Source organism: Lissotriton vulgaris, chromosome 1_1 (assembly GCF_964263255.1).
Source record: "Lissotriton vulgaris chromosome 1_1, aLisVul1.2, whole genome shotgun sequence".
Classification (NCBI taxonomy): domain Eukaryota; kingdom Metazoa; phylum Chordata; class Amphibia; order Caudata; family Salamandridae; genus Lissotriton; species Lissotriton vulgaris.
This window is the reverse complement of record NC_141685.1, coordinates 676219867-676244113: the sequence shown is the minus strand read 5'-3', so window position 1 is coordinate 676244113 and position 24247 is coordinate 676219867. Positions and strand designations below refer to the sequence as shown.

The window sequence follows — 24247 nt, the reverse complement described above, 5'->3', positions numbered from 1 at the left end:
GCAACAGAGGCATTGGGGCGACCTTAGCGCAAAGAGAGGGAAGTAAAGCCAAAGTTGTGGCCTTTGCATCAAGGACCCTCACTTCATCAGAAGCGAATTATTCGACCATAGAGAAAGAGGCACTGGCGGTATATTGGGCTATCCGTCACTACAAGTTTTTCATATGGGGTATTCCGTTTGAGGTACAGACGGACCACAAACCCCTGGTCTCACTCTTCACCAAGAAAGACATGGAAAGCATGACACCCCGCATAGCCAAATGGGCTGTGGGACTACAAGCATATAATTTCAGAGTGACTTATATTCCAGGGCAACAGAACAGGGTTGCAGATTTTTTATCGAGAGCACCAGCAGAAGGAGAGGAGGATGAAGAGTTGAGTGGTGACTCCATTCTGGAGGTGAGCCTAGCAGCAGTGGAAAAAAATGCTTTGGTAACCCAGATGGAACAAGATGAAGTTATGAAGAAGGTGAAGAAACATATCCTCACGGGATGGCCAAAGAAGTGTAAGGACAAGGAGGACGACATCCAGCCATATTGGAATGTGCGGGAAGATCTATCAGTTGAAGGGAATTTCATACTCCAGTCCGGGAAGCTCGTCCCACCGGAGGCTTTAAGGAACCAGATCGTGGAGCTAGCGCTTGAAGGTCATCTGGGCCGCAGTTTGAGCAAAGCTAGACTACGTATGGACTACTGGTTTCCAGCAATGGACAGTGAGATGGAAGACAAAGTGCGTGACTGCTACGCATGCAGCCTGAGTGACTAGTCTAAAGTCACTAGACGAGCACCATTGTCACCCGTGGAAGTTCCAGAGATTCCCTGGGACAAGTTAGGCTTCGACATAGCCGGGCCCATCCATGGCAAAGGGCCCCAGGATTGGTACCTACTAGTTCTGGTGGATTACTATTCCAGCTGGATCACATGCAAGATGGTCCACAATGTGAACACAAGGTCGATCATTGAGTTCATGAAGGAGGTGTTCTCGAGAGAAGGCATCCCGTTGACACTGGTAACGGATAATGGGGTGCAGCTGATCTCTGAAGAGATGAAGGAGTTTCTGAAAGACTGCTCCATAGCCCATATCCGCATGCCACTATATTGCCCCAAGGCAAATGGCAAGGTGGAAAGAGTTAACCGCAAGTTGAAAGAGTGCATGCAGCTGGCTAACCAGGCTGGAGAAAACATCGAGGATGCAATAAGAGACATGCTGTGGGCTTACCACACCACGCCGAAATCAACTACAGGATGTACTCCTTTCGAGTTACTGAGAGGAAGGAAAGCTGGAACGAAGCTGACCCCTAATTGGATGGGAAGAAAGCAAACAGAAGAGACCGACCCCAAAGAGATCAAGAAGAGGATCGAAACCAATCAAAGGAAATACAAGGAATGGTACGACAGGAAGTGGGGAGTCAAGGAGAGAGAGTTCCAGCGAGGACAAAATGTCTACGTCAGGAAACCGGAAAGACTAAGAAAAGGTGGTGAAAAGTTTTATGCCTCCAGTACTATCAGAATGCCAAAGAAGAACACAGTGGTCATGGAAGATGGAAGATTATGGAGCCATGATCGGGTGGTGCCCACAGAGGGAAGAGAAGCTAGGTCAGGCTCAAGAGGAATGGAGGGTGGAGACATCAAAGATGGGGACAGACAACACAGGAAGAGTGATAGACCTAGGATCCCTCCCCACTGGCACAAACAATACATAATGAGATTGTGATCTGCTATATTAATACAAAGTATTGTGTTTCTGAGGGTCTTCTGCGAAAGACCTTGGACCGTTATTGCAGGTGGGGTGCTCTCCTACTTACCCCCAACCCGGTTTTCCCAGTTCTTATTATCCCCTCCCCCCTTCTCCTCTTTCCCTAGGGAGGATGATGTGTTGTAACTTGGAATGCCCTTTCCTATCTCAGCCCCCCCTCCCTTTTCACCTGCATTGGTATGGTCCACACTGACAGCTCAGGCGCTCGCTATCGAATGTTGAGATAGCAGCTGAGCCCCTTGTTGATAAGCTGACGGCATCTTTGTGTTATGCTTAACCAATTAAAGCATCTTAATTATCTACACTGCTTCCTCTTTACTACAACCTGCATCTTGAACCAAGGACTGCCAGAGTGATTCCAAGGGCTAGTTGGCTGGCATCCTGAACAGAGCCTCAGAGACCGAACAGGCTCCAACAACTTTGAACCCAGTACCTGTACTCTGCCATCTGTGAGTCCTGTCCTCCCAAGTGATGCCACCCCAGTCCTGTACCCTTTGAAATTGGCCTGAAGGCGCTCTGCCAGCTTATCTGTGGTCCCAGCAGAACTGACGCAGTATAATGCATCCTCTCGCAAGACTCCGCAACAGAACCGCTGCACGACACATCCGGACTCCGTAGCGCAGCGCTCAGTTCCTTAGAGCTGCCACTCCACAATGCATCTCCAGGCAGGACATTGCATCGCCAACGCAGCTCTTCAAAATGAATATTCAGCTTTACCCGGTATGTTGTTACAAAGCGGTTGTTACAACGACCGCCTTGTAACAATGCATTCCATTACCCCGCAAGTCATAACAACGACTTGCGGAGGGGGGGGGGGGGGCGCAGGATGTTGGAATAGTAAAATGTACTATTCCAACTCCAGTCTGTGCGGAATGTAGGGTTCTCCCCCCTCCACAAGTCGTTGTAACGACTTGCGGGGTAATGGTATGCGTTGTCACACCGCGCCCGTTGTTACAACCCTGTTGTAACAGCATGCGTGGTTACAGTCCAGCTTGTAGAATATTGCAGCTATGATCCACAAGAGAATGTTGGGATTCTGTGAGCTGAGGTGCACAGTTGACATTGGGCTGAGCATCATGCTGGATGCTCCTGGTGGGGCTGCTTTACCATCTTAACTGCATATCTTCCAATAAACATCTTAACATCATTCACTGCGTGGGACTTGATTACTACATTATTTATGGCGACGATGGATCAACGAACCTACCACTTTTACAGATGAAGTGCAACTACTCTAAAGCAAGTAAGCTAAAGATTCCTCTCCAGCAAGAAACCTACTGAAAAAGAAAAGCGTAATTAAATAAAGAGGAACCTGACAAGCAAAAGAGAGAGGTCACGCCTGTATGCCCCACCAGTGTCAACAAAACCGACAGCCCTAGACCAGGCGTGCTGTTTTGTCATCTCAGGTCATCAACATCCAGAAAAACAAAGTCAAAGCTGTCTATGTTCGTCAGAGACTCAATTTCTCAAAGAAGGTACACGGCGCAAAAACCAATGTCAAGGCTACCACTACTAATGGTCAATGTGCCTCAGTAAACAAGGTAATTGGTGACTGCCTGTGTTTTGAGAACAAGTGCGATGTTTTTTGTCACTGAATTCAATTGGATGTTGGATTTCAATCTATTTTCAAATGCTCCATCGTGATAGCGCAAAACCTATGTGTGAGTCATTTGTGCCACTGCCAGTTTGTTTTTATTCTGGAGCTTTGACTGTTATTATGGTTTAACTCACTGTGTCTCTGCAAGTTGAAGAGGTCGCTTGCACTGTGAGCATAGAGAGATTTAAAGACTAATTTTTTTTTTAAGTTGGTTGCGGAGTCACTTGCCTAGACGGTTGAGCATTGTTTAAAAATTCAAATGTGGCTCGAGCAACTTACTTTGAACGCAGTGCCGCGCTGAGCCTTTCTTCAACCTGCTGTGACATCTTCTGGCTTCGTGCTGGTTGATGCAGTTTTAGGACGTTTAAGGAGCAGGAGCGCGCCGTGAGCCACCCGGTTTGCATCTACAGTGCGTCCCGCCATATTGGTATTGGCGGATTCAACTATTTTACTTTGAGTTTATTTTTGGTCTACTGACGGTGCCCTCCAGCATTATGCCAACCACTGTTCACTCAAAGTTATTTCTCCAGCGTCTGAACATTTTCGCGGGTCTCCATCTCTTCAATGCATCGTTCGGGTATTCAACCCAAGTCACTGACGACAGTCTTTGTTTCCATCGAGCATTTAAAAAAAAAAGCATAGTTTGAGCAAGGTATTTTTCTTTTCAGAAAAACTGACATTCTATACCAAGCTCACTTCAGCTTCAACGTTTGGGAAGTAAGTCTTTCCTTTCCTGTTAATGAACAGTGCCGAAATTCTTCGTTTCTTTTCAGGAAAACGGACATTTTACACCAGTCTCTTTTCAGCTTTAACATGAGTTTATTTTATTGTTTGCTTGCCCTGACTTGTTTTCAATTTCGGTGGGCAGGATGTTTGCTTCCCAGCATTTTGAGATGCGTTAAAGTGCCTTGAAGCATTTGAAGTGTTTCTTCTACATCTTCTATGGGCATGTTTCCTGCTGCAGTGCACTTTGTCTGCTGCCAAGTACTCTGTTCATTTTGGCATTTATTTGTTGCAGAGTACTTTCCTTCACGTCTTCAAGTAATGTTTCACGCCACGCCTGTCTATCTCATTCCGGTGACAGGCACACCTATGACTTTGTCAATCAACATGCATGTTTGAGAATTACAGTGCTTATTTTAAATTATTTGAGCGCCTGTCTACCTCATTGCGGTGGCAGGCACACCATTGTCATTTTCAGAGTACAAGTTTGTGGTGTAGATGTACAAGTTTTTAACGCAAAAATGTGGGTTTTTTTCGCAGTGAACTGCTGTTTATGTATTTTATGTGTACTTCTACAGTATGCTAATAGAGCTTTTAGGTGTTTTGTTAGCATAGGATTAGGGTTATAGTCCCAAGTCCAAAACACTCATTTGTGTGTATTTAGGGGGTTTCAGTCCCACCTATGCAATTAGTATTGGGTGTTAGTCCCATATTTTCAGTGTTTAGGGGGTGTTAGTCCCACTTACGTTTCTTGTATGGGTTTTAGTCCTATATACTCTGTTTTACATGGAGTTTCTTTACATGGGGAGTATTTTCACCGTCCCTCGTTTGGGGCAGGACTTGGGTTAAAGTCTCATTATCCTTTGTTTTGCACTTACTGTCCCACATTTTAGGGGCAGGATTTGGGTAAAAGTCCCATTATCCTTTGTGTTGCACTTACCGTCCCACTTTTTAGGTGCAGGATTTGGGTTACAGTGCCTTTATCCTTAGTCTCGCTTTCACTGTCTCTTGTTTGAGAGGCAGGATTTGGGTTAGAGTCCCAATATCCTTATTTTTTTTAGGTTTTGGGTTAAAGTCCCATTATCCTCATTTTCACATTTTCACTTTCAGCGTCTCTTGTTTTTAGTGTCAGTATTTGGGTTAGAGTCCCTTGTATTTGAGTTATGATTTGGGTCTTAGTCCCATTATCTTTGTTCTTACATGGAAATGTTTCTATCTATTTGGTTTATTATACTTCTGGTGGGAAGATGGGTAATTTTGACATCTTTTGTTGTAATTGTATCCGTTTTCTCATGATTTTTTATATTGTTCACACTCTCGTGATGTGGTATATTACTATATATCTCTTAGAGTTAAACTATTTTGTGCTTTGGTTTTTGTACCATGTCTTTCCTTCTTGCATGCCTGTCTGGCCAGTAGGTGTGTCTGTCGGTTAGTCATCGGTATTTTCAAGCTTAGTTTTCCTCTTTGTTGTTTCCTTTTGTTCGGTTCTTGTCTTTCTCTTGTTATTTATGGAAAGGAGGATGGGGTATGTTTTTCTGTGTGTTTTTCATTCTTTGGTTCTTCCTGGCCAGTTTTCCCTCCTTTTTATTTTCTTTGTGGAAGAGAGGGGATGATGTAGTATTCTTTTCTTTGGTTCTTTCTGACCAGCGTTCTTTCCTTTTTGTTTTTGGTTCTTTCTGACTAGCGTTCTTTCCTTTTTGTTTTCATTGTGGAAGAGAGGGGATGATGTAGTATTCTTGCATCTTGTTTATGTTATACATGCTTTCTCCACTACCAGTCCAGCTTGTAGAATGTTGCAGCTATGATCCACAAGAGAATGTTGGGATTCTGTGGGCTGAGGTGTACAGTTGACATTGGGCTGAGCATCATGCTGGATGCTCCTGGTGGGGCTGCTTTACCATCTTAACTGCATATCTTCCAATAAACATCTTAACATCATTCACTGTGTGGGACTTGATTACTACAGTTACGGATGCGGGGTGACAGCTGTTTACCCATCAGAACTGCTGCTGAGTCCCACATCACCGCTCTTGGAGCTTGCATCGCCACCACAGCTCCCTCTGAACTGCTGCTGTGTGACGTATGTCCACGCGGGGACCTCACGTTGCCTTTGCTACACAATGCATCATCGACAAAGGACTTTGCATCGCTCCACAACCTGAATTTAAAGTACTTTTGTTCAGCAGGCCTAACTTGGTCCCTGTAGCTGGCCCACACTCCATCGCCCCCGCCCTGAGTGTGTGACTTTGTTCTGGCCTGGAGTGATTAATAACCACAGTCGGTGCTTTGTGCTTCTATGCAATATTTTTACTTAACACTGTAAAATTGCATAGCCCCAGTTTTCTCCCTGGATGTTTGTCGTTTTGGTCTCAACTAATTTACTATATTTTGCTCTATTTTTCTAATGTGGTGGGGGATTTTTATTGCATTGCGTTTTCACTTTATCACTGTTTTAAGTAATACATAAGTACTTAGATATTGCCTCTTAGACAAGCCTGACTGCTTTTTGTGCCAAGCTATCAGAGAGTTAAGCGCAGGTTAATTTGGGGTTTGCTTGAGTTTCACCCAGATAGATATTGTGTTATCTGCTTCCTCTCAAACAGTAACCCAATTTCCAGCAGAGACTAATACTTACTGTTGAAGCAAAGCTGTTCTTGTGTAATCAGTAGGACTAGTTGTCATCTGAAGAGTGACATATCATGGCTGTATCCTTGATCCCCTTCCTTGAGCGACTTACCAGGAGTCCCTCGTCCCTCTTCTGCCACATGCCCCATAGATTGCCTTGTAACCCCTGTTGCCCCTTGACTCTTGGCATAGAAGTTGTTCTAAGCCGTTCAATGCCTTGCTATTCGTACTTCCCCCTTCTATATCTGGCAGCGTTATGTGTGCTCTTAATATTCGCTTGATTTCTTTGTAGCTGGATTTGACGCACCAATTTCCACATACATACATTCAATTGTATTCAGTGGCACTGTGGTGTGATTGCTAAGCCTACTAAATAGTTTGATGTAAACAAATTTACTGTATTCCACAAATTATGGCAAAATGTCTATTCAGAAAACTCCTTGAAATTTATGTTCGAAAACTATCCAGCTTTAACTGAACGCATGTTGTTTAAAAGAACCACATGTCATTATTTTCCCAAAATATGTTTTTTTGAGAAATCCCAAGCCCTTTGTTCACTTTAAATGCTGTCAGGTTTTCATAGGTGTTACTGGGCAATGCAATTTCTTAAATCTTGTTCACACACCCACCAGCAACCGTCAATAGTTGAGTGGAGGAGTGTGGCTCAATGGTTAGAGCGGCAGACCTTGATGCAGAGTTCTGGCCAGGGACCAGGGTTCGATTCCCGCCTCGGCGGGTCTCTGGCTCATAAATTCCGCTGACTGGATATTCTCGCCTCAGTGCCTATTCTAATCATGGGTCCCACGCTGCAACTCTGGGCAATAGCTTGCTTAGCCTCCACAACGGCCCCCTACAGCGCTGGGGATGCCTGGTTGCACCCCGGGGATGCCCAGGAGTGGACATTTCACGGGGAAAAGCCAGGACGGGTTCCCTAGCGGTATGAGTACAGCGCCAGGACACACTGCTTGCCGGGGTATCAGTGCGCTTTACAAATACGTCTACATTTACATTTACAATATCAACCGTTAAAATTGCCGTTACGATATTTTCTATTGGTTGGAATTTTAAGACGCCGTGGGAATTTCAGAAGCCTTTCAGTGATGTTGGGCCATGCATCCCTACATTTTCTGAGACCTCTGTATAAACAAACATGAGCTTCCTTACAATGAGAGAGGCACTAAGCAGGCACAACATTTAAAAAATACTATTTTACAATTCAAGAAATGTAGTGCATATGACAAACAAAAACAACCCAGAGAGGGCAATATAAATAACAGAGATGTAAAAGAAACATTCATGTAGTATGTACACACCAATGAAAAAATACACTGATGGGTGAGGTAGAAAAGCCCATTGAAGACAATGGATATAACCAAAAGATTGCAATTAGATTCTTTCACAGTGGAGAGCTGACTGGTGAACCAGTTTGTAAAGTCAGTCTAAGGTAACAGTAAATATCAGTTTAACAATGTAATTGGTTTAGGTGTGCGCCCCAACACAGTGTTGCAGTGAATATCTATGGGTTACAAATGAGTGTCAATGGAAGTCCATGATTGCATGTGCTTTTCAGGCAGGACGTGTCATGGCAGCTCGAGCTGCACTATCCCTTTTGATGTGGGACCAGTCTAAGTAGCTCAAAGTTGGTCTTTGTCTTGAAAGACGGAGATGAGCTAAAACAATGGAATGAAAAGCAGCTCAGTGTCATTACTGGTGGTTGGGATTAATCCATACATTCAGTCTATCGCCATTTTGTGTTTCCAAAGACCTACACCGGAGAGGAGGGTGTGTGGGTGAAGGGTACCAGAGCCCAGTTCAACTAAGGGTACCTATACATGTGGGTGAAGGGTGTCTGGGTATACAATTGAGATAAATGCCCATGCAGGGAGGGACATGGTTCAAAAGCATCCTTGTGTCTGTCCAGCCTTAGTCAGCCATGGTAAGAATGTAAGAAAATTCGGTTCTGATTATTATAAATTGTGGCATTTAACAGTCATCAGTCGCCATCTGAGAGCAAACATGTTTATATATTGATTCTGGTTTTAGATTTCTACTGAACTTTGTGGCAAACAGAAAACGTGTTTCAGCAATCCTGCAGGCTGTGATCCCAGTACAAGTGCAACTTGCATTCTCGTCTCCATCGTGCCAGCAAGCGGAGGTGGATTCGCATTCGAAATGAGCGGCTCGCCTGGTGGCGGGTATGTTGCTGTTGGGTTCTCTGATGATACATTGATGGTGAGCAGTTGGAATGTATATGGTTTATGCTTTTGGGAATGTCATTTTCACACACAGTTGTTTGGAGGGTATTACAGTTGAAGCAATACAAATATCTGTCAGTCCAGAAAACAAGCTTTGGCAGAGCCAAAAGCTTTGGCTTTAACTGCCATGAACATTGCAGTAGTGATAGTTAACTGCAAGAAAAATATGAATGTGGTCTTCATTGAACACATAATGTAGCATTAGAAGGCAATTCAACAAACAAAATACATATTTATTATTTACAGAGCTTTTACATGGCAACATTATAGTATGTGATACTAGATCAACTTGTAATATTTTTTGCTGTATGAGGATTCTGTTAGATTTTAGGTTCAGCTGTCGACAGGCCTTGACTGCAACGTGATCAATAGAAAAATACCTTTAATAATTATTTCTGGGAGAGGGTCTTGGGTTTCCCTCAAATGTTGATCTTGCTCTCCACAACATTTGATTGGTAAATAGTTGTACTAGTGTGCCTAATAAGTTGTTCCATGGCAGTGCATGGGTGCAGCATGCACTGTGAAATGCCAATGCATTGCAATGAATGTGCATCATTTTTCAATTGCTTTCCAAGCCACTAACTTTTCATAAACTACCTATGTTCCTTACGGTTGGTACTGTGTGAGCCTGCAGCCACATCACCAGCGCAGTGCACTTTTTTCATCTTCAAAGTGCATGTTTCCACTATACCCGCATTCGGGCAGATGCACCAGACAATGCACTCTTGGTTCTTCGTGCCTGCAATCCCCACAGAGAGCCTCAACCTCCTTCCCCAAACTGCATCCTTACCCTGCAGTCCTGAGTCCACCCCTCTTGCAATTTCAACCTACCTTTCCCTCCCTACACCCCACAACCTCAGTCCACCGTTGCGCTTTCCCCACCTGCACCAGCCTCACATGACTGGTTCCTCTCTCTCACCCCACTCCAAAGCCTCAGCCTGCTCTCCCTTCCTGTGCTAGCTCCTACAGAGGGCCACTGCCAAGCTGGCCAATGTGGACCAGGGTCTGGATTGCACTGTGACTTCAGTGGCGTTTGGAAGAGCAGATCTGCCAACAAATGACTTTAACTTCTCCTCACACATGACTCCTCCCTGTCTGCGAGGAAGGCCAGAGCCCACTTCAACCAGGGCACTTATACAGCACTCAAGGCGTATGGCCATGGAGGAGCCAACTTCCCCTGAGACTGACATTTTCTACACCCCTCATCCCCGCTACAGCTCTATTTGGTAAAGGACACCAGTTTCCTGCATACATCACCAGTTCTTTGCTCATGGTCAAGAGGAAGGTGGAAAAACATGCAGAACTTGTCCAGTGCCACTGCACCTGCTGCGGTCAAAATTGCTGCACCTCTGTCTATTCTGAGGTTAATACATGGATCATACATTACTTTTCATTTCCTATTGCTGTCATCCCACCTTCGGCGGCTTCTGTTTCCGTTCAGATGGGATCTGGTCTGTTAGCTTGGGTTGAACGTTTCCTTTTGGTGCAAGACCACACCTAATTTCCATGTAGTTGCTCACTGAAGAGGGATCTTGTTTGTTAGGTAACATCCAAAAGTTTTTACATTAGATTGCAGGGGTAGATCATATGCAGTGATAGGTTAGTTAGAAGAATCTTGCTTCCCAGAGGTCCAAATACCAAACTAGCAATATAAAAGCAAAACATCTGAGAGCTCAATGCCGTCCGCTAGTAGGGCTGCCTCGCTATGGCAACGATGGCTTCTTTGTTCCTTTTTACCATACACCATCACTTCACTGCTCTGAATTGCTGACAAAATGCATTTTCAGATATTGCTTTCATGTTTCCTTTGGGAGCCACATAACAGGAAATAGATTTGTGTGAGCCAAACGCCAACGATCATCTGAACCCCAATAGTTTGAACTGAATTCTTTCCCAATTCTGCTCTGAAATCTCAAATAGATCTAGCTATTAGAGAGTACACTCCTACATTTCAGCAGAGTAAAACAGAATAAATGAGAAAACACTAATAACTGAGTTTTAGACCAAAAATGAGGCAAAAATATGTTTATAACAGAAATTTTTGTGAATGCGATACAGAGACACATTCATGAAAATGCTATGAAGGCTCGAATATAGAAATACAGAATCATAAAACCTAACTCTTATAGTCCAATTCAGACAAACACTGTGAGTGAAACTCATAGAGATCTGACAGCAACCCTATAAGTAAAGTCTGAGCACATAGACAAAGTCTCAGCCAGAAAATGAAAAGTCACCCAGCAGGAGCAAAACGTACCGTGGAAATGTACCATGGAAAAATGAAATGAACAAGCCCCTTGAAAAATGAAAGGAGTGTAAAGAACCACTCAGTACTAAATCCCAAGAGTTTCTATAAATACATCACATATTCTATTAACCCTTTGCGGCTGTCCGACGTCACGGTGGGCCTATGCAGAGGATGGCTGGGGTCAACGGGTTAATAGAATCTACAAATTCAGCATGGCACGATCATGGTTAGGTTATCATTGGCAAATCAGACACAGCAATGTAATATTTTCAAACTTATATGCTAACACATTTCTCTAGGTAAGAGAAATGTTCCACCTGCTCTCACAACAACTGCACTCCGGAGATAGTCAGTACAAAATGAAACATTTCTCAAACAATGACTGATAGAATTAACCCGTCTTCAGCAGAACTTCCAGTTGGATTCCTTGAATATGATACTTTCGGTACTTCATTCCCAATACACACTTCCTAACACGATAGTTCAATTGTTCATCATTTGAGTCATTCACTTGATTCTTCACAAAAAGAAGAGGAGAGATGGTTTGCAGCTAGACACTGATTGGTAGGGGGAAATAAACAGGAGCAAGATGAACAGAACACCTGAAACTGCATCCATGTAAAAACAAATGGCATCTCATATGAAAACGTTGCATAACAACTTCACATTATTAATGACGTTTCTAAGTGACTCAGTAAACTCATTTCAAGAGCTACATTATTAATTTCATCTGTTATGACCCTATACATTATTAAAACCTTCTAACTTTAATGATTCGTTTCACATACTTTACACATATGCACAAAATTAAAAACGCTACTGCAAAACCCACTCTAAATATTTTTAAATTAGCACTTAACCCCAAGTAGTAACCTTATTAATCAGCCATCAGTGTTGTGAAGGGTTGTATGTCAATACAACGCGGTGTTTACACCGTACTACCATTACAACGCTGGTTTTACAACGCAAGTCGTTACCACGACTTGCGCTGTAGGGTGCTGGACTTAGGAATAGTAATATTTACTATTCCAACACTAGCCTACGTACAGTAGGGAAGGTGTTGGAAAAGTAAATCTACTATTCCTTGGCCTAGAGCGCCCTCCAGCGCAAGTCGTGGTAACGACTTGCGTTGTAAAACCAGCGTTGTAATGGTAGTGCGGTGTAAACACCGAGTCATAATGGATGTTCCCCGTTGTGAAGTCTTCTTTAAAAGACCTCCAATATTTTTCTTTTCCTTGAAGATTTATTCTCATTACTTGTATTCTTATTATTTCAGGTATACCTTCTAACCATACCTTTTATTAACTCTAATGAGAATTTTTTAAATTGCATGAATCATTATTATTATAATTATTGGTGTTAGCACAGTTTGTGAGACTCCCACAACCAAACTATTTACCCACTCACCTACCTTTCCATAACCTCTCTATATTCTTTATCCAAGATCCTATAGTTTCCCACTAACCTGGTTCTTCTAGTGATCTAATCTCATGAGGTAAAATAGTTATGTTAGTAATGTAAGAGCTAATTACTCCACTAAAGTCGGTATGTATGTGCAGCACTTCTTTGCCTTTATTACTTTACAGACACTGCCCTCCTTCACCAAGAGGATATCTAAAGTGAGACAGATTTGCAACACTATTGCTCTTATTGCCAACATCTCTGCCTTTACTACTTTAAAGGACCCTGCGGTATCTACAGCAAGCTTATCTCCAACTCTAGACAGTCTTCTAATCGTCACATCATTTAAGGCTATTCCAATAGGAGGAATAAAATTCACACTATAATCTGTCAGATACGGAGAAAGAAACTCCTTATGTATATGACAGCACTACTTGGTGATAGGTGGCTCCTTCATCAGCTGATGTAACTGTAAAGTTTCATAATTTCAATATTTTCTTTAATAATTTTAGTATACGCATTTTCTCTAAAACCATTAAATAAATGTTTTTCATGTAAAGATACTACTTGCTTAATCTCTTTATAACTAGGCCTATATGTGACTACACTAGTTATTCGAAGGGATGAAAGACGTAGCCGAGTGGATGATGAACAGCCGCTTGAAACTGAACTCAGATAAGACGGACGTCCTCATCCTGGGATCTTCGCCCTCCACCTGGGACGACTCCTGGTGGCCCCCTGCCCTGGGCAGCGCACCCAAACCGACAGACCACGCACGCAACCTGGGCTTCATCCTGGACTCCTCCCTCTCCATGACCAGACAAGTCAACGCCGTCTCCTCGTCATGCTTCAACATCCTCCGCATGCTACGTAAGATCTTCCGGTGGATCCCCACCGAAACCAGGAAGACGGTCACCCAGGCCCTTGTCACCAGCCGTCTGGACTACGGCAACTCCCTCTATGCCGGAACCACAGCCAAACTTCAGAAGAGACTCCAACACATCCAGAACGCCTCGGCACGCCTCATCCTGGACATCCCACGACACAGCCACATCTCCGAACACCTGAGAAACCTGCACTGGCTCCCCGTCAGCAAGAGAATCGCGTTCCGACTCCTCACCCACGCACACAAAGCTCTCCACAACCAAGGCCCAAGATACCTCAACGACCGCCTGACCTTCTACACTCCCACCCGCCAGCTACGATCGACCAGCCACGTCCTCGCCGCCGTTCCCCGCATCCGAAGAGTCACAACGGGAGGAAGATCCTTCTCCTACCTGGCTGCCAAGACGTGGAACTCCCTCCCCATCCACCTCCGCCTGACCCAAGACCACCTCTCCTTCAGGAAGCAACTCAAGACCTGGCTGTTCGAGCGGTAGCGGACCCCCTTCCCCCGGCGCCTTGAGACCCTACGGGTGAGTAGCGCGCTATACAAATGCTTTGATTGATTGATCTGAAATGTTTCCCACAGGAATCAGTTAACACACCAACATGCCAAATAATACTAATAATATCATTGTTAAAAGTGTCAACCTCTTCAATTGTAAAGCATCTGCTGTTTCCCAAATTCATGTTAGAGGCTATAAACAACATTATGTGGCAAAAATACATTTCTTTTTTCAGTCTATAATAAAAATGTATATTAACTTTCTAGTGCTTGCAAAAAGGGAAAAAAATAATTTCAATATCAGCTTCATCAAAATGTACCAGTGTCTGTATTATCAGTCTTTTAGTATGCATTCTTTCTCTATGCAAAGTTCTCCTGTCTGAACAAGTTGATTTTCATCCAATATTTTGTGTTTCAAAAGCCTCTTTTTCCCTTCTTGGAGGCTCTTCTTCAGTATCTTCTTCTCTAGATCTGATAATTTTTCTAAAAAATGATAGTACTTATTCATTTGAAAATAATCATCAGTATCCTCTTCCGACAAAGTTGCTTCATCCGTATCTTCTTTTGGCACTGTCTCTTCATTAGAGTGGGTGTAACACAGAGGGGTTTATTGTTATAGCCACTCTGATGAAGCAGATTTGCGATTGGGAACTCTTTCTAACTAGTCTTTTGGCAGCTGCCAATTCACTCTCACTGTTTCCCAATTAAAATATTTCTTTGGATCTTTTTCTGTTGATTGCAAGTTCTTTTCTGGGTAATTCTTCAGCAACAGACTCTCGGTCTCTTTCTTTTACAAGAGCTTGATTCAAACTTGAACTTACACCTAACTCAGATTCTCTATTTTTCTTTTCTCACAGCAAATTTTCTTCTCCCAGAAGGGGTTTTTCAACTCCGATTTTCAATTGAAACTTGTTATTGCTTTGATCAGAGACTCCCTCGTCTTGCTGCCACTCATACTTTGTGCTTTTTCATTGCAAGAGCCCTTCACTCAGACCACGTTGTAACTGGACTTCAGAAGTTTCAGGCTCTTCATCTGAACATTTGCTCAAATGAAACTGGAAAGATCAAGCAGAAAGTCAAAGAGAACAGTTTTATGTCTGACCTTCACCAGTTACAGAAAAATCTCCCACTCTCTGCGTACATGCTTCAAATCTGAGTTTGAATGTGGTTTTGTTCAACAGACTGTGCATTGGGATTATCTGTTTTTGCCTCATCCACAGTTTCTGCTGTTCTTACTCTCTTTGCATGAACAGCATGGATCCATTCAGGCACCCCCGCAAATTTGACTGTACTGTTTGTGGTCAGGATCACTTGGAAAAGACCACTCCACCGTTCATCTAGGCAGCTTCTTCAAACATGCTTGAGAATGAACCTCAGTCTCCCACGTTCACATCCAATCACCTGAGTTCAAACCAGGACAGGGTCTATCTTTGTAGTCTTCTGTAGCTGCATTCCCCTGATAAGAGACGGATTTCACCAGATCAGCCAGACCTTTGCAATAATCCAGTATGAGATGTCACTAGTTATACAAACAAATGCAGTTCATGTGCAAGCTGTGAGAAATTAGGTTGTTGGTTAACTAGGATGTGAGCCTTGGTCAAGAAACTACCACCATCTCCTGCAGGGTGAACCACAAACGTCACTAAATTAACCTGTTCTTAACTCTCTGGTAGCTTGCCACTGAAGCAGGCAGACTTACCTTAGAGGCAACGTGTAAAGTAATTATGCAGCACACAAACGGTAATAAAGTGAAACCACAACACAAGAAAAATCTTACACAAATTTAGAAAGATTGAGTAAAATTGTATACATTTTTCACACCAAAACTCGAAGAATACAATCGGTAGAACTAGAGATATGCAATTTCAATGATTTAAGATATGTATAGCGACTAAAAGTACAAAGTGGCACTTGTGGTTATCTGTGTGAGATCGGGTAAAAGTCACAGGTTCAGGATGACTGCAGTAGAATGCGGGCCGGATACAGTGACCAGGTTTGTCCAACTGAAAAAGTTACTTTCTAAAGTCCAGCATGAAGAGTTCCATTCCCAGTGGAGGAAGCCGTGAGGTTGTCACTGTAGTGCGAAGAGCAGTCCAGGCACCGCAGTCTGTTGTCGCTGTAGCAGGAAGACCCTGTCTGGCACCATGGATCCTCCCTTACTGAAAATTTGTGTTAGCAGAAGCTGGGGGCTATTACCAGTTGTCAATGGATGTCACTGTAGGGCAAAGGCTCCAGTTTACTGGAGCTTCTTGTTGGCAGTCAGCGTGGGCAGTAAGATCGTGGTGCGAACAGGCACAAATTCAGTGCAGTTGCGAAGAGACCCATACTTCAGGATTTCATATTTTCTTTTAAGATGAGCTCAACTTATTCCAGGCCAAGGGTCCAGGACCTGATGAGCACCACCAAGGGATCAGGCACTCACTCTGGCAGAGGCCAGCAGTGCTCAGTCAGGTTCAGTTTCAAATCAAGGCAGATCCAGTGCAGCAGGTCAGGTGAGCTGTTGCAGAGAGACCTCTGGAGCTTGGTGTGTCCTTTTTAACTCAGAGAAGGTGGTCAGTCATCTGACCCTTGGAGTGACTTTAGCCTGGGATGAACTGGTCAAGTCTGCCTTCTCAGAAAGCACAGCAGGCCACAAGCAGAAAGGCACTCCATTTTCTGTAGTATCCAAAGGTCCAGGAGTTAACTAAAGAGTGGGCCTGAGGGTCCCATTTTCATACCTGGTGCCCCCTTTGAAGTGACAAAGGCTTCTGAAGTTTTCCCCCTACAGAGGTGTCTGATCTGTCTGTCTGGGGCAAAATAGGCTAGAGTGAAGTCTGGGGGCAAAATAGCGTTTCATGTGGCTAAGGTTGTTCCTCCGAGTGCAAGTGTGGTAGGGATAGCTTCACTTCCCTACCAAATGAGGATGACTCATCCTGCCAACACCCAGACCCTCTATTGTGATGCTGTCTGTGAGGAATGCACCAAGGCCAACTGCACCTAGCCATGTGACCCAGAAAACAGGCTACATGCACCAGATGGTTAGGAGAGGAAAGTGCCAAATTTTAAAAAGTTTTCATTTTCATTTTCAGAATTGTGGCTTAAAATCACTTATTAAATGTAAGAAGGTAACCCAATGTTATCCAATGGGAGAGGCAGGCCTCATAATAGTGAAAAACAAATGTAGGAGTTTTTCACTACCAGGACATGTAAAACGTGAAATTACAATTCTGGCTTTTTAAATACACTGCACCCGGCCCTATAGGCATTTTAGGGCCTACACTTGGGGTGACATATGTATTAAAAAGGGAAGTTTAGATCTGACAATATGGTTTATTTTGCCAGGAAAAAATAGCAGTATAAAACTCCACATACAGGCTACAATGGCAGGCTTGAGGCATGTTTTAAGAGATACTTAAGTGGGTCACAAAATATGTGCTGCAGGCCCACTAGTACCATTTAATTTACAGTCAATGGGTACCTGTAGTACCACTTTACTATGTACTTATAAGTAGATTTAATGTGCCAATTGTGTGTAAGCTAATTTAACCAAAATTAAGGGAGAGAGCACAAGCACTGGTTAGCAGTGGCAAAGGGGGGGAAGAGTCCTAAGGCCAACAAAAACGAATTCAGGGGGGGAAGGTGAAACGGTTGGGGACTACCATCTACAGACGTCAGGTCTAATAACAAGGAATTAAGTATAGTGTGTGTAGGGATTTCACTTCACCTTCATAGCCATATCGGTTTCCAGCCCTCAATAACTGCAACTGAACTAGCAACTGTAGGAACACAATAGCTCGTCCTTTTGCTGCCCGTGGCAGCCCCTGAGTTTGACGGCCTGTGGCGCCCCCATGTAGGAGCAGGGGGTGATGCTGATTCCTGTATTTGCCGCCCGTGACAACCACAGGTAAGAGCAGGGGCTGGCTATTCCTGCATTTGCCTCCCCCGAAAGCCACAGGTAAGAGAGGGAGTCTGCTACCCCCAAAACTGGTGCTGCCCGGGGCAGACCGCCCCTCGTTCCCCCTTGCTACGCCACTGCAGAATAATTCAACAAGATTAAACAAGGCGTTCTTATGCTAGGTTTCCAGTGTTTACTAATATCTGCAATTAATTGTCAATATATATAACAAGGGATGATGGTTATGCTAAATTCAGAAAAAATAGCTGTACACCAAACTGTTCTGCAAGGCTTGTGATTGATCTAAGCTCTCACATAATACAGGTATAGTTGTGTTGATTCAGCTGTGTTGTTCAAACGAATTACCATAACTTCTTTCGCCATGTTTGCACTAGTTTAGTTCAATTCTAAGAACCTAGATTTACATAAACCAGCTAGCTCCCTCTCTCAGGCGCCCCCTGATTACATGCCATAATGAGAAATATTTTGTCTTTCAGGGAAATGATGACATTTATGCCTGTGTCTTGACTTCATCTGGGAACATTGACGTTCAACGTGTCTTTTCAAGCGGGAGATCAATCTCTGCGAGCCTGCCCTTGGTAATGTAATAACATCATTCCATGCGTATGTACATAGCTGATTTAAGTTTGAATACTTAGTTGAATCCTACACATTTTCATATTTTTATAATGCATTAAAGATTCAATGAGTCCTTTTAGAGAAAAAGCACCTTAGGCTGTGACACTCTTGTCAACCTAGTTTTCCCTCTTCACCTTCATTTATACCATGATCAGTTTCTGAAAATGTGACTGCAGTGGAACAGTGTTAATCTTGTGTGTTCTGGGTTTAATACTGTTGTGCATTAACTTTCACAACAATAGGTCTTTGGCGTAAAAGGAATTAAAAGGGAACTACAGCTGGGTTTTTGGTTAGTTGATGGAAGGAGCTCTCTGTTATTGATAACGTTTTTTTTGCACTCTTCAAAGGCTGTTCCTATGATTCTTCCAGTACAGAGATAGTGATATTCATGCACACATCGGCCTGAGCACACACTGACATTTTATGAAGATGCTAGATATAGAGCAGGGCTTCTTGCCTTGCTTCCTGGTCAGTGACTCTTCTTGTAAGCTGTTGGCTGGCTCTACCAATTCAGGCAACATATAAAGTTTAAGATTCAGATGCTTGAGTTAGGGCCTTATTTACAGTTGTGTGGACAGTGTGATCCACCAGAAATAAGCTGCAGTACCCGGTCAGCCACACTTGCAATGTACCTACTCTATTTAGAGTTGGGTAACTGACATGTTTCTGACAGTGGAGCCTACATTAGGTCTGCCGATGAAACCATTGACTGAAGCCCCCGACTGACATTGAGCCATCATTCTATTTAGGGTGGATGTTCTAACATCATATTTTTGTATTTGGGACTGCAAGCAAAAACCTAGCTGTCCTGAACAATAAATAGCATTAACAATCCTCAAACGCTGGATAAAAACTCCCAGTATGTCTAGGCAATTAATTTTTTGTTTTTCAACAACAATCTTCCGCTTTGGAAATCTGTTTAAAAAAAACAAACAAAAAAGCATTTGCTGAGTGAGCACATTGAAAGTGATGCCCCAATGCAAACAAAATGTGGGTGCTTTGTTACAGAGATTTCCGCCTGCTGAGTTATCTATAAATAAGTTACCCTGTACTCCACCAGGGTGTAAGAGTACATCCATCCAACAAACAAAAGCAGCCAGGGGCAAGAAGGCCGCACTACCCGGAGTAGTCACTTTGTCAAAAGCTCCCATGTTGCCTGCCACTAATGGCCAGCTGCCAATTGACCATTCATTTAACTGTTTATACAAAGAAGAGAGGCAACAAATTCAGTTGAATATGGAAAAACAACCTCTGTAAACACGTTTCGCCTTGCAAAGGCTTCATCAGGGTGACAATTGTATATCAACAGGTTTTCCACACAAGCGTAAGGCGCAGAGAATAGACAATGGTTTGCTATACTGCGGCAAAAGATTGTGGGAGATGACCTGACTGCAAACCGTACATGGCAATTTTGAGAATTAACTGCAAGATCGTGGCGTGGTACATTGTTAGACTCTGAGATTACTTAGAAACATTTCAATGGGTTGCTTGATTGCAATCTACTGAATTTTGACAATGGAGTTTTGTTGTTACTGTCCAATCCGTCTTTCTCTGCTCCTTACGCTTGTGTGGATAACCTATTCATTTACAATTTTTGCCCTGATGAAGCCTTTGCAAGGTGAAATGCGTTAACTGCATGTTTACAGTGGTTTTGAAGAAATTTGAGTGAAGAAGAATATCCTACCATATTGCTGAGGACCTACAATTTTATTTTATGACAATTGCTTTTCCACAATCAACTGCATTTGTTACTTCTCTTCTTTGTATTTCCATTCGTCCAATGACCTGGTGGAATCCAATACAGCCCACCATACTTTAAATAAGGACTTTAATCTACTCAGACGGTGACAAACCCGGAAAGTGTTACTTTAGAAAGTAGATGAGATTCTGCTAGTGGAGCAGAGATCATGCCTAAGAAGAGAGATGTCAGTCTAGCCTCGGTAGCTTAGAAATGCCGTATACATAAATGAACATCACATAACTTCAGATGTTCAGACCTTGCTGACTGATAGGGTGAGTATTTATCTCTCATCTACACCTACACAAGAATCCAGATATTAGGGCTGCTGCTCAAGCAAATGAGAATAAATGAAGGAATGAAAAGGCTTATAAAGCGCACAGCTACTCAGAGAATGCGCGGGCGCTAATTCTAATTGATAAAACTAATGTGTAAAAGAAACAAGAACATAAATCATTAGCAATTCAGGCAGAGTTAACAGCTCAAGAAGGTAGTTGAAAAGTAATTAGCACCCCTGACCCTTCTCTATGTCTGTAATTCTGCTGCACAGATCCATGCTGAAGCAAGATGCCCAGTGGGGGGTGAATGCCTGATGCTCCGCATCAGTGATTTAAAAGGGTCTTTGGAATGAAGTTTCCTCCCCCTCATTACAAGGCAGGCGGGCAACTAGAGCCAAATTGCAGGGCGGGGGAGGGGGGGGATCTGAAAAATATTTCGGGGGGGGGGGGGCTAATTCTTTCAACCACAGATAGAGTGGCTGTAAGAATGGGTGAACACAACAAAAGCCTCATTTACAATTAATGGTCTTTTAAAGACCTGTTAAGTACTCGGGTGCGGCTGCAATTAGATGCTCGCCAGCCCGGGAAGACGTGTCAGCCCTGGCTGACACACACGACGGGGGGTGGGGGGGTGGTTAACGCTGAAGCCCCGTGAGCCTAATGGGTGTTGCGCGCCTGTTTCAAGGGGACAGGTCACAGATAGACCTGGACATGGGCATTTCAGTTTTAAGCCCTGGACATGGGCATTTCAGTTTTAAGCCCTGAAGTGCCCAGGGCTGACTGTCCATCAGTGATGCCTTGTCACAGACTGGGTGGGGTCACCAGTTTCACTGAACGCATCCCACTCTGTGACAAGTTAGGAACTGCCACCTCATCTCATTGGCTTACCCAGAACAAGGTCAGCCAATGAGAGGAGGTGGCAGTCCCATTCCTTCAGAAACCATCAGGCTGCCCTCCCCCATCCGAGGTCATCACTACAGCCTGGTATGTTTTTTTTAATACAGGGTGCATGTGTGTGTATATATGAATGTATTTTTGCATGCATGCTGTGAATGGGTGTGTGCATGTGTATGTACTTGTGCATGATGGGTTTATTTGTGCAAGCTGGTGAATGGCTGGAGTGAGTGTGCATGTAGATAGGTGAGTGTCATTATGTGTTTGCATGTGTGGTCCGCCCTCCCTCCTGCTCAGTCTACCTGCCACCAGCTGCTATACAGGGTTGTTGTACCATGTTTCTGAATATCTGAGCGGGGTGTATGTTGTTGTGTATTCCTGGTGGTTTAGTGGCCCCAGGATGGACTACATCTCAGAAGATGGAGGTAAGAGAGTGAAGAAACTTCAATGTGTGTGACTGCTGGTTCGATTGTCATGATGACCCATATGCCCTCCTTAGTAGCAGCCCAGTTAACTGCAATATGTGCTGCTGGTACTGCACATATCACAACTATGATTTTTGTGGTAAAATATCAGCAAGTCAAACCTGATAGTTTTCCAGGAACACATTTCTTGTATTTATTGGCCATAACCATCAAAATAATCGGCTCAGAGGGTCGATAAATATACACTCATAATGAGGGCCTTAAGAGCTGGGAAGCTAATGTAGTCAGCATGTGGCTACAAAAGTCATCAATCCTTGTACTGAAAAATATACTTGCCATTTCCTTTTTCAGGAATTTTTTACTTTCTTGGATTCAACCTACCATATTGCGTCTCTTAATGCAGCCACCCCGAAGGTATTAACACTATTCCTATTCACACCAGTTGAAATGCATTGTGCACACTTGTATTATCTTTCAGATATCTTTAAGATATGTGAAATGCTGTTTGCACGTTTCCCTACAATGGCCCAAGGTTCATAATGGTAAATTACTTCTTTTCATATTAACTGAGGTTCTGCATTTTTGAGAAAGTGTCAATTTGCAAACTTCGTATAGACCCAACAATGAGTGGCACTAAGGGGCTAGCTGGAGGTCCCAGAACTTATTTCAAATATAGTTACATCTTCGGCTAAACCTGTGTTCAGAGTTGACTGGGAACAGGTTACATCAACGATGAGAAACGGTACATGCCAGTGCCATAGAAAACAAATTCTAAAGCTCCCAATGGTGCGAGGAGCAGCGTCACCTTCAGTCTAGCATGAAGGCGACCTCACCATTTTCTTTTGTAAATCTCTGGTTTCATCCCATGCCACATCTGACCAAAAATGGTGTGCATCTGGCCACAGGCCTAGACAATGAAAAACAGGAGTGAGGTAGTGAAAAGGTACAGTTCAAAGAGAAATGTATATTACAATATGTCAACGTCACAGGTGAGTCCAAAACCTATGACTGAGCAAGGTGCTTGAAAATCATCAGTCTAGCCAAGAATGCAGCATCGAGCACAGCACTTGGCCAACATCAGTAAGCGAAGGCCTATAGTCATTACGTCAGAAGAGATAGGAGGGAAAACTAGAACGTTGTATCAAAATATGGCAATTCCAGAGGTAACACAATTTACAGCTAGCGTTTCAATCTGGCATCTCCCACAATAGTTCCTACTGCATTTTGTATGGGATTTGTTGAGGTTTTTCAAAGTATTGTTATCCCAACCATAAATTTGCCTTCATGATAGAGATGTGTGAAATAGAAGGTACATAGGAAAAAAAGGTCCTATAAAGCGAATAGTAGTTTTTTAAATATATTAATCTTTTAGTCCTCATGTGTGTAATACTTCTGTTCTTGTTCCAGTAGGCAACAAACTGGTTCTATAATATAAACTTACATCGTTGTTGATATCTAAAGGTAACAAACAATGTCTGTTGCTTCAGGGTAACTCTGTGGAGAACAAATCAACATCCTATACGAATGGTGTCATCAAATGCTCTTTCACTTCACGAAATAACATTTCAACACAAGCAAGGGCTGCCACCCAAGAAGCATTTTATCTATTTCTGGGATATGGACCTTCTGAGAGTGGTAAGTGAGATTTACATGCAATTATGAAAGCACAGTAAATTGGGAAAGAGGTGATGCACACAGATTAACTTAAGATGCAACCCATGGTGCAGTATGGTGTTGGTAAGGGGACTGCGAGAATTTTAAATGTTTTTATTTAAATGTAATGTCATGTTATACTGACATATAAAGTGCAAAGCTGCCCCAGAGTGGGACTTCCAAGGGCTTGCCTACTACATCAAGAGGATAAATCACAGAGTCCAAGCAGAAGGACCGAAACTACAAACTACCAGGTCTTCAGTTGCTTTCTAAAATCAAATATGTTTTGGAGTATTACATAAAGGTAAGGGCAGGTTGTTTCATAGAACCAGAGTCATTGCATGAAAAGAGCAACCACCCGACCTGATCCTTTTGATACAAGGTATCACAGTCAAATTCCAGTGAGCTAATTGAAGGGCCCAAGTAGGCTTATTTGACTGCACCGGGGATGCCCAACTAGGCACCCTCTGCTTGTACATAAATATTCTGATGGACTAAGCTTAAGGCTTTGAACTAAATACATGTTTCTGTTCGGAACCAAGGAAGTTTACCAAGCAGCTGAATTTAGGCAGATGACAAAGTAAGTTTGTGGCTGCATTCGGAGCAACATGAAGCCTATTGTTGACATGGATATGGCGCCCAAATACAGAATATTGCAATAGTCAAGGCGAGACTTGATTAAAGACTGAATTATCACCTGCCAAACCTGAGGGTGGAAAGGCAGATAATCGATTCAAGGCTTCTAAGAGTGTC

The 24247-nt window shown here is 43.2% G+C and overlaps 1 protein-coding gene across 1 annotated transcript in view; it reads left to right on the top strand.

Annotated features, from left to right (window-relative positions):
* Positions 1-24247, top strand: part of LOC147747647 (ferric reductase 1-like) — a 400432-nt gene that overhangs the window by 214623 nt on the left and 161562 nt on the right. The window contains exons 9-11 of the mRNA XM_086954577.1: positions 8746-8934; positions 18365-18466; positions 23329-23476. Of these exons, the coding sequence (XP_086810703.1) occupies positions 8746-8934; positions 18365-18466; positions 23329-23476 (439 nt within the window). The remainder of the gene's footprint in view (positions 1-8745; positions 8935-18364; positions 18467-23328; positions 23477-24247) is intronic.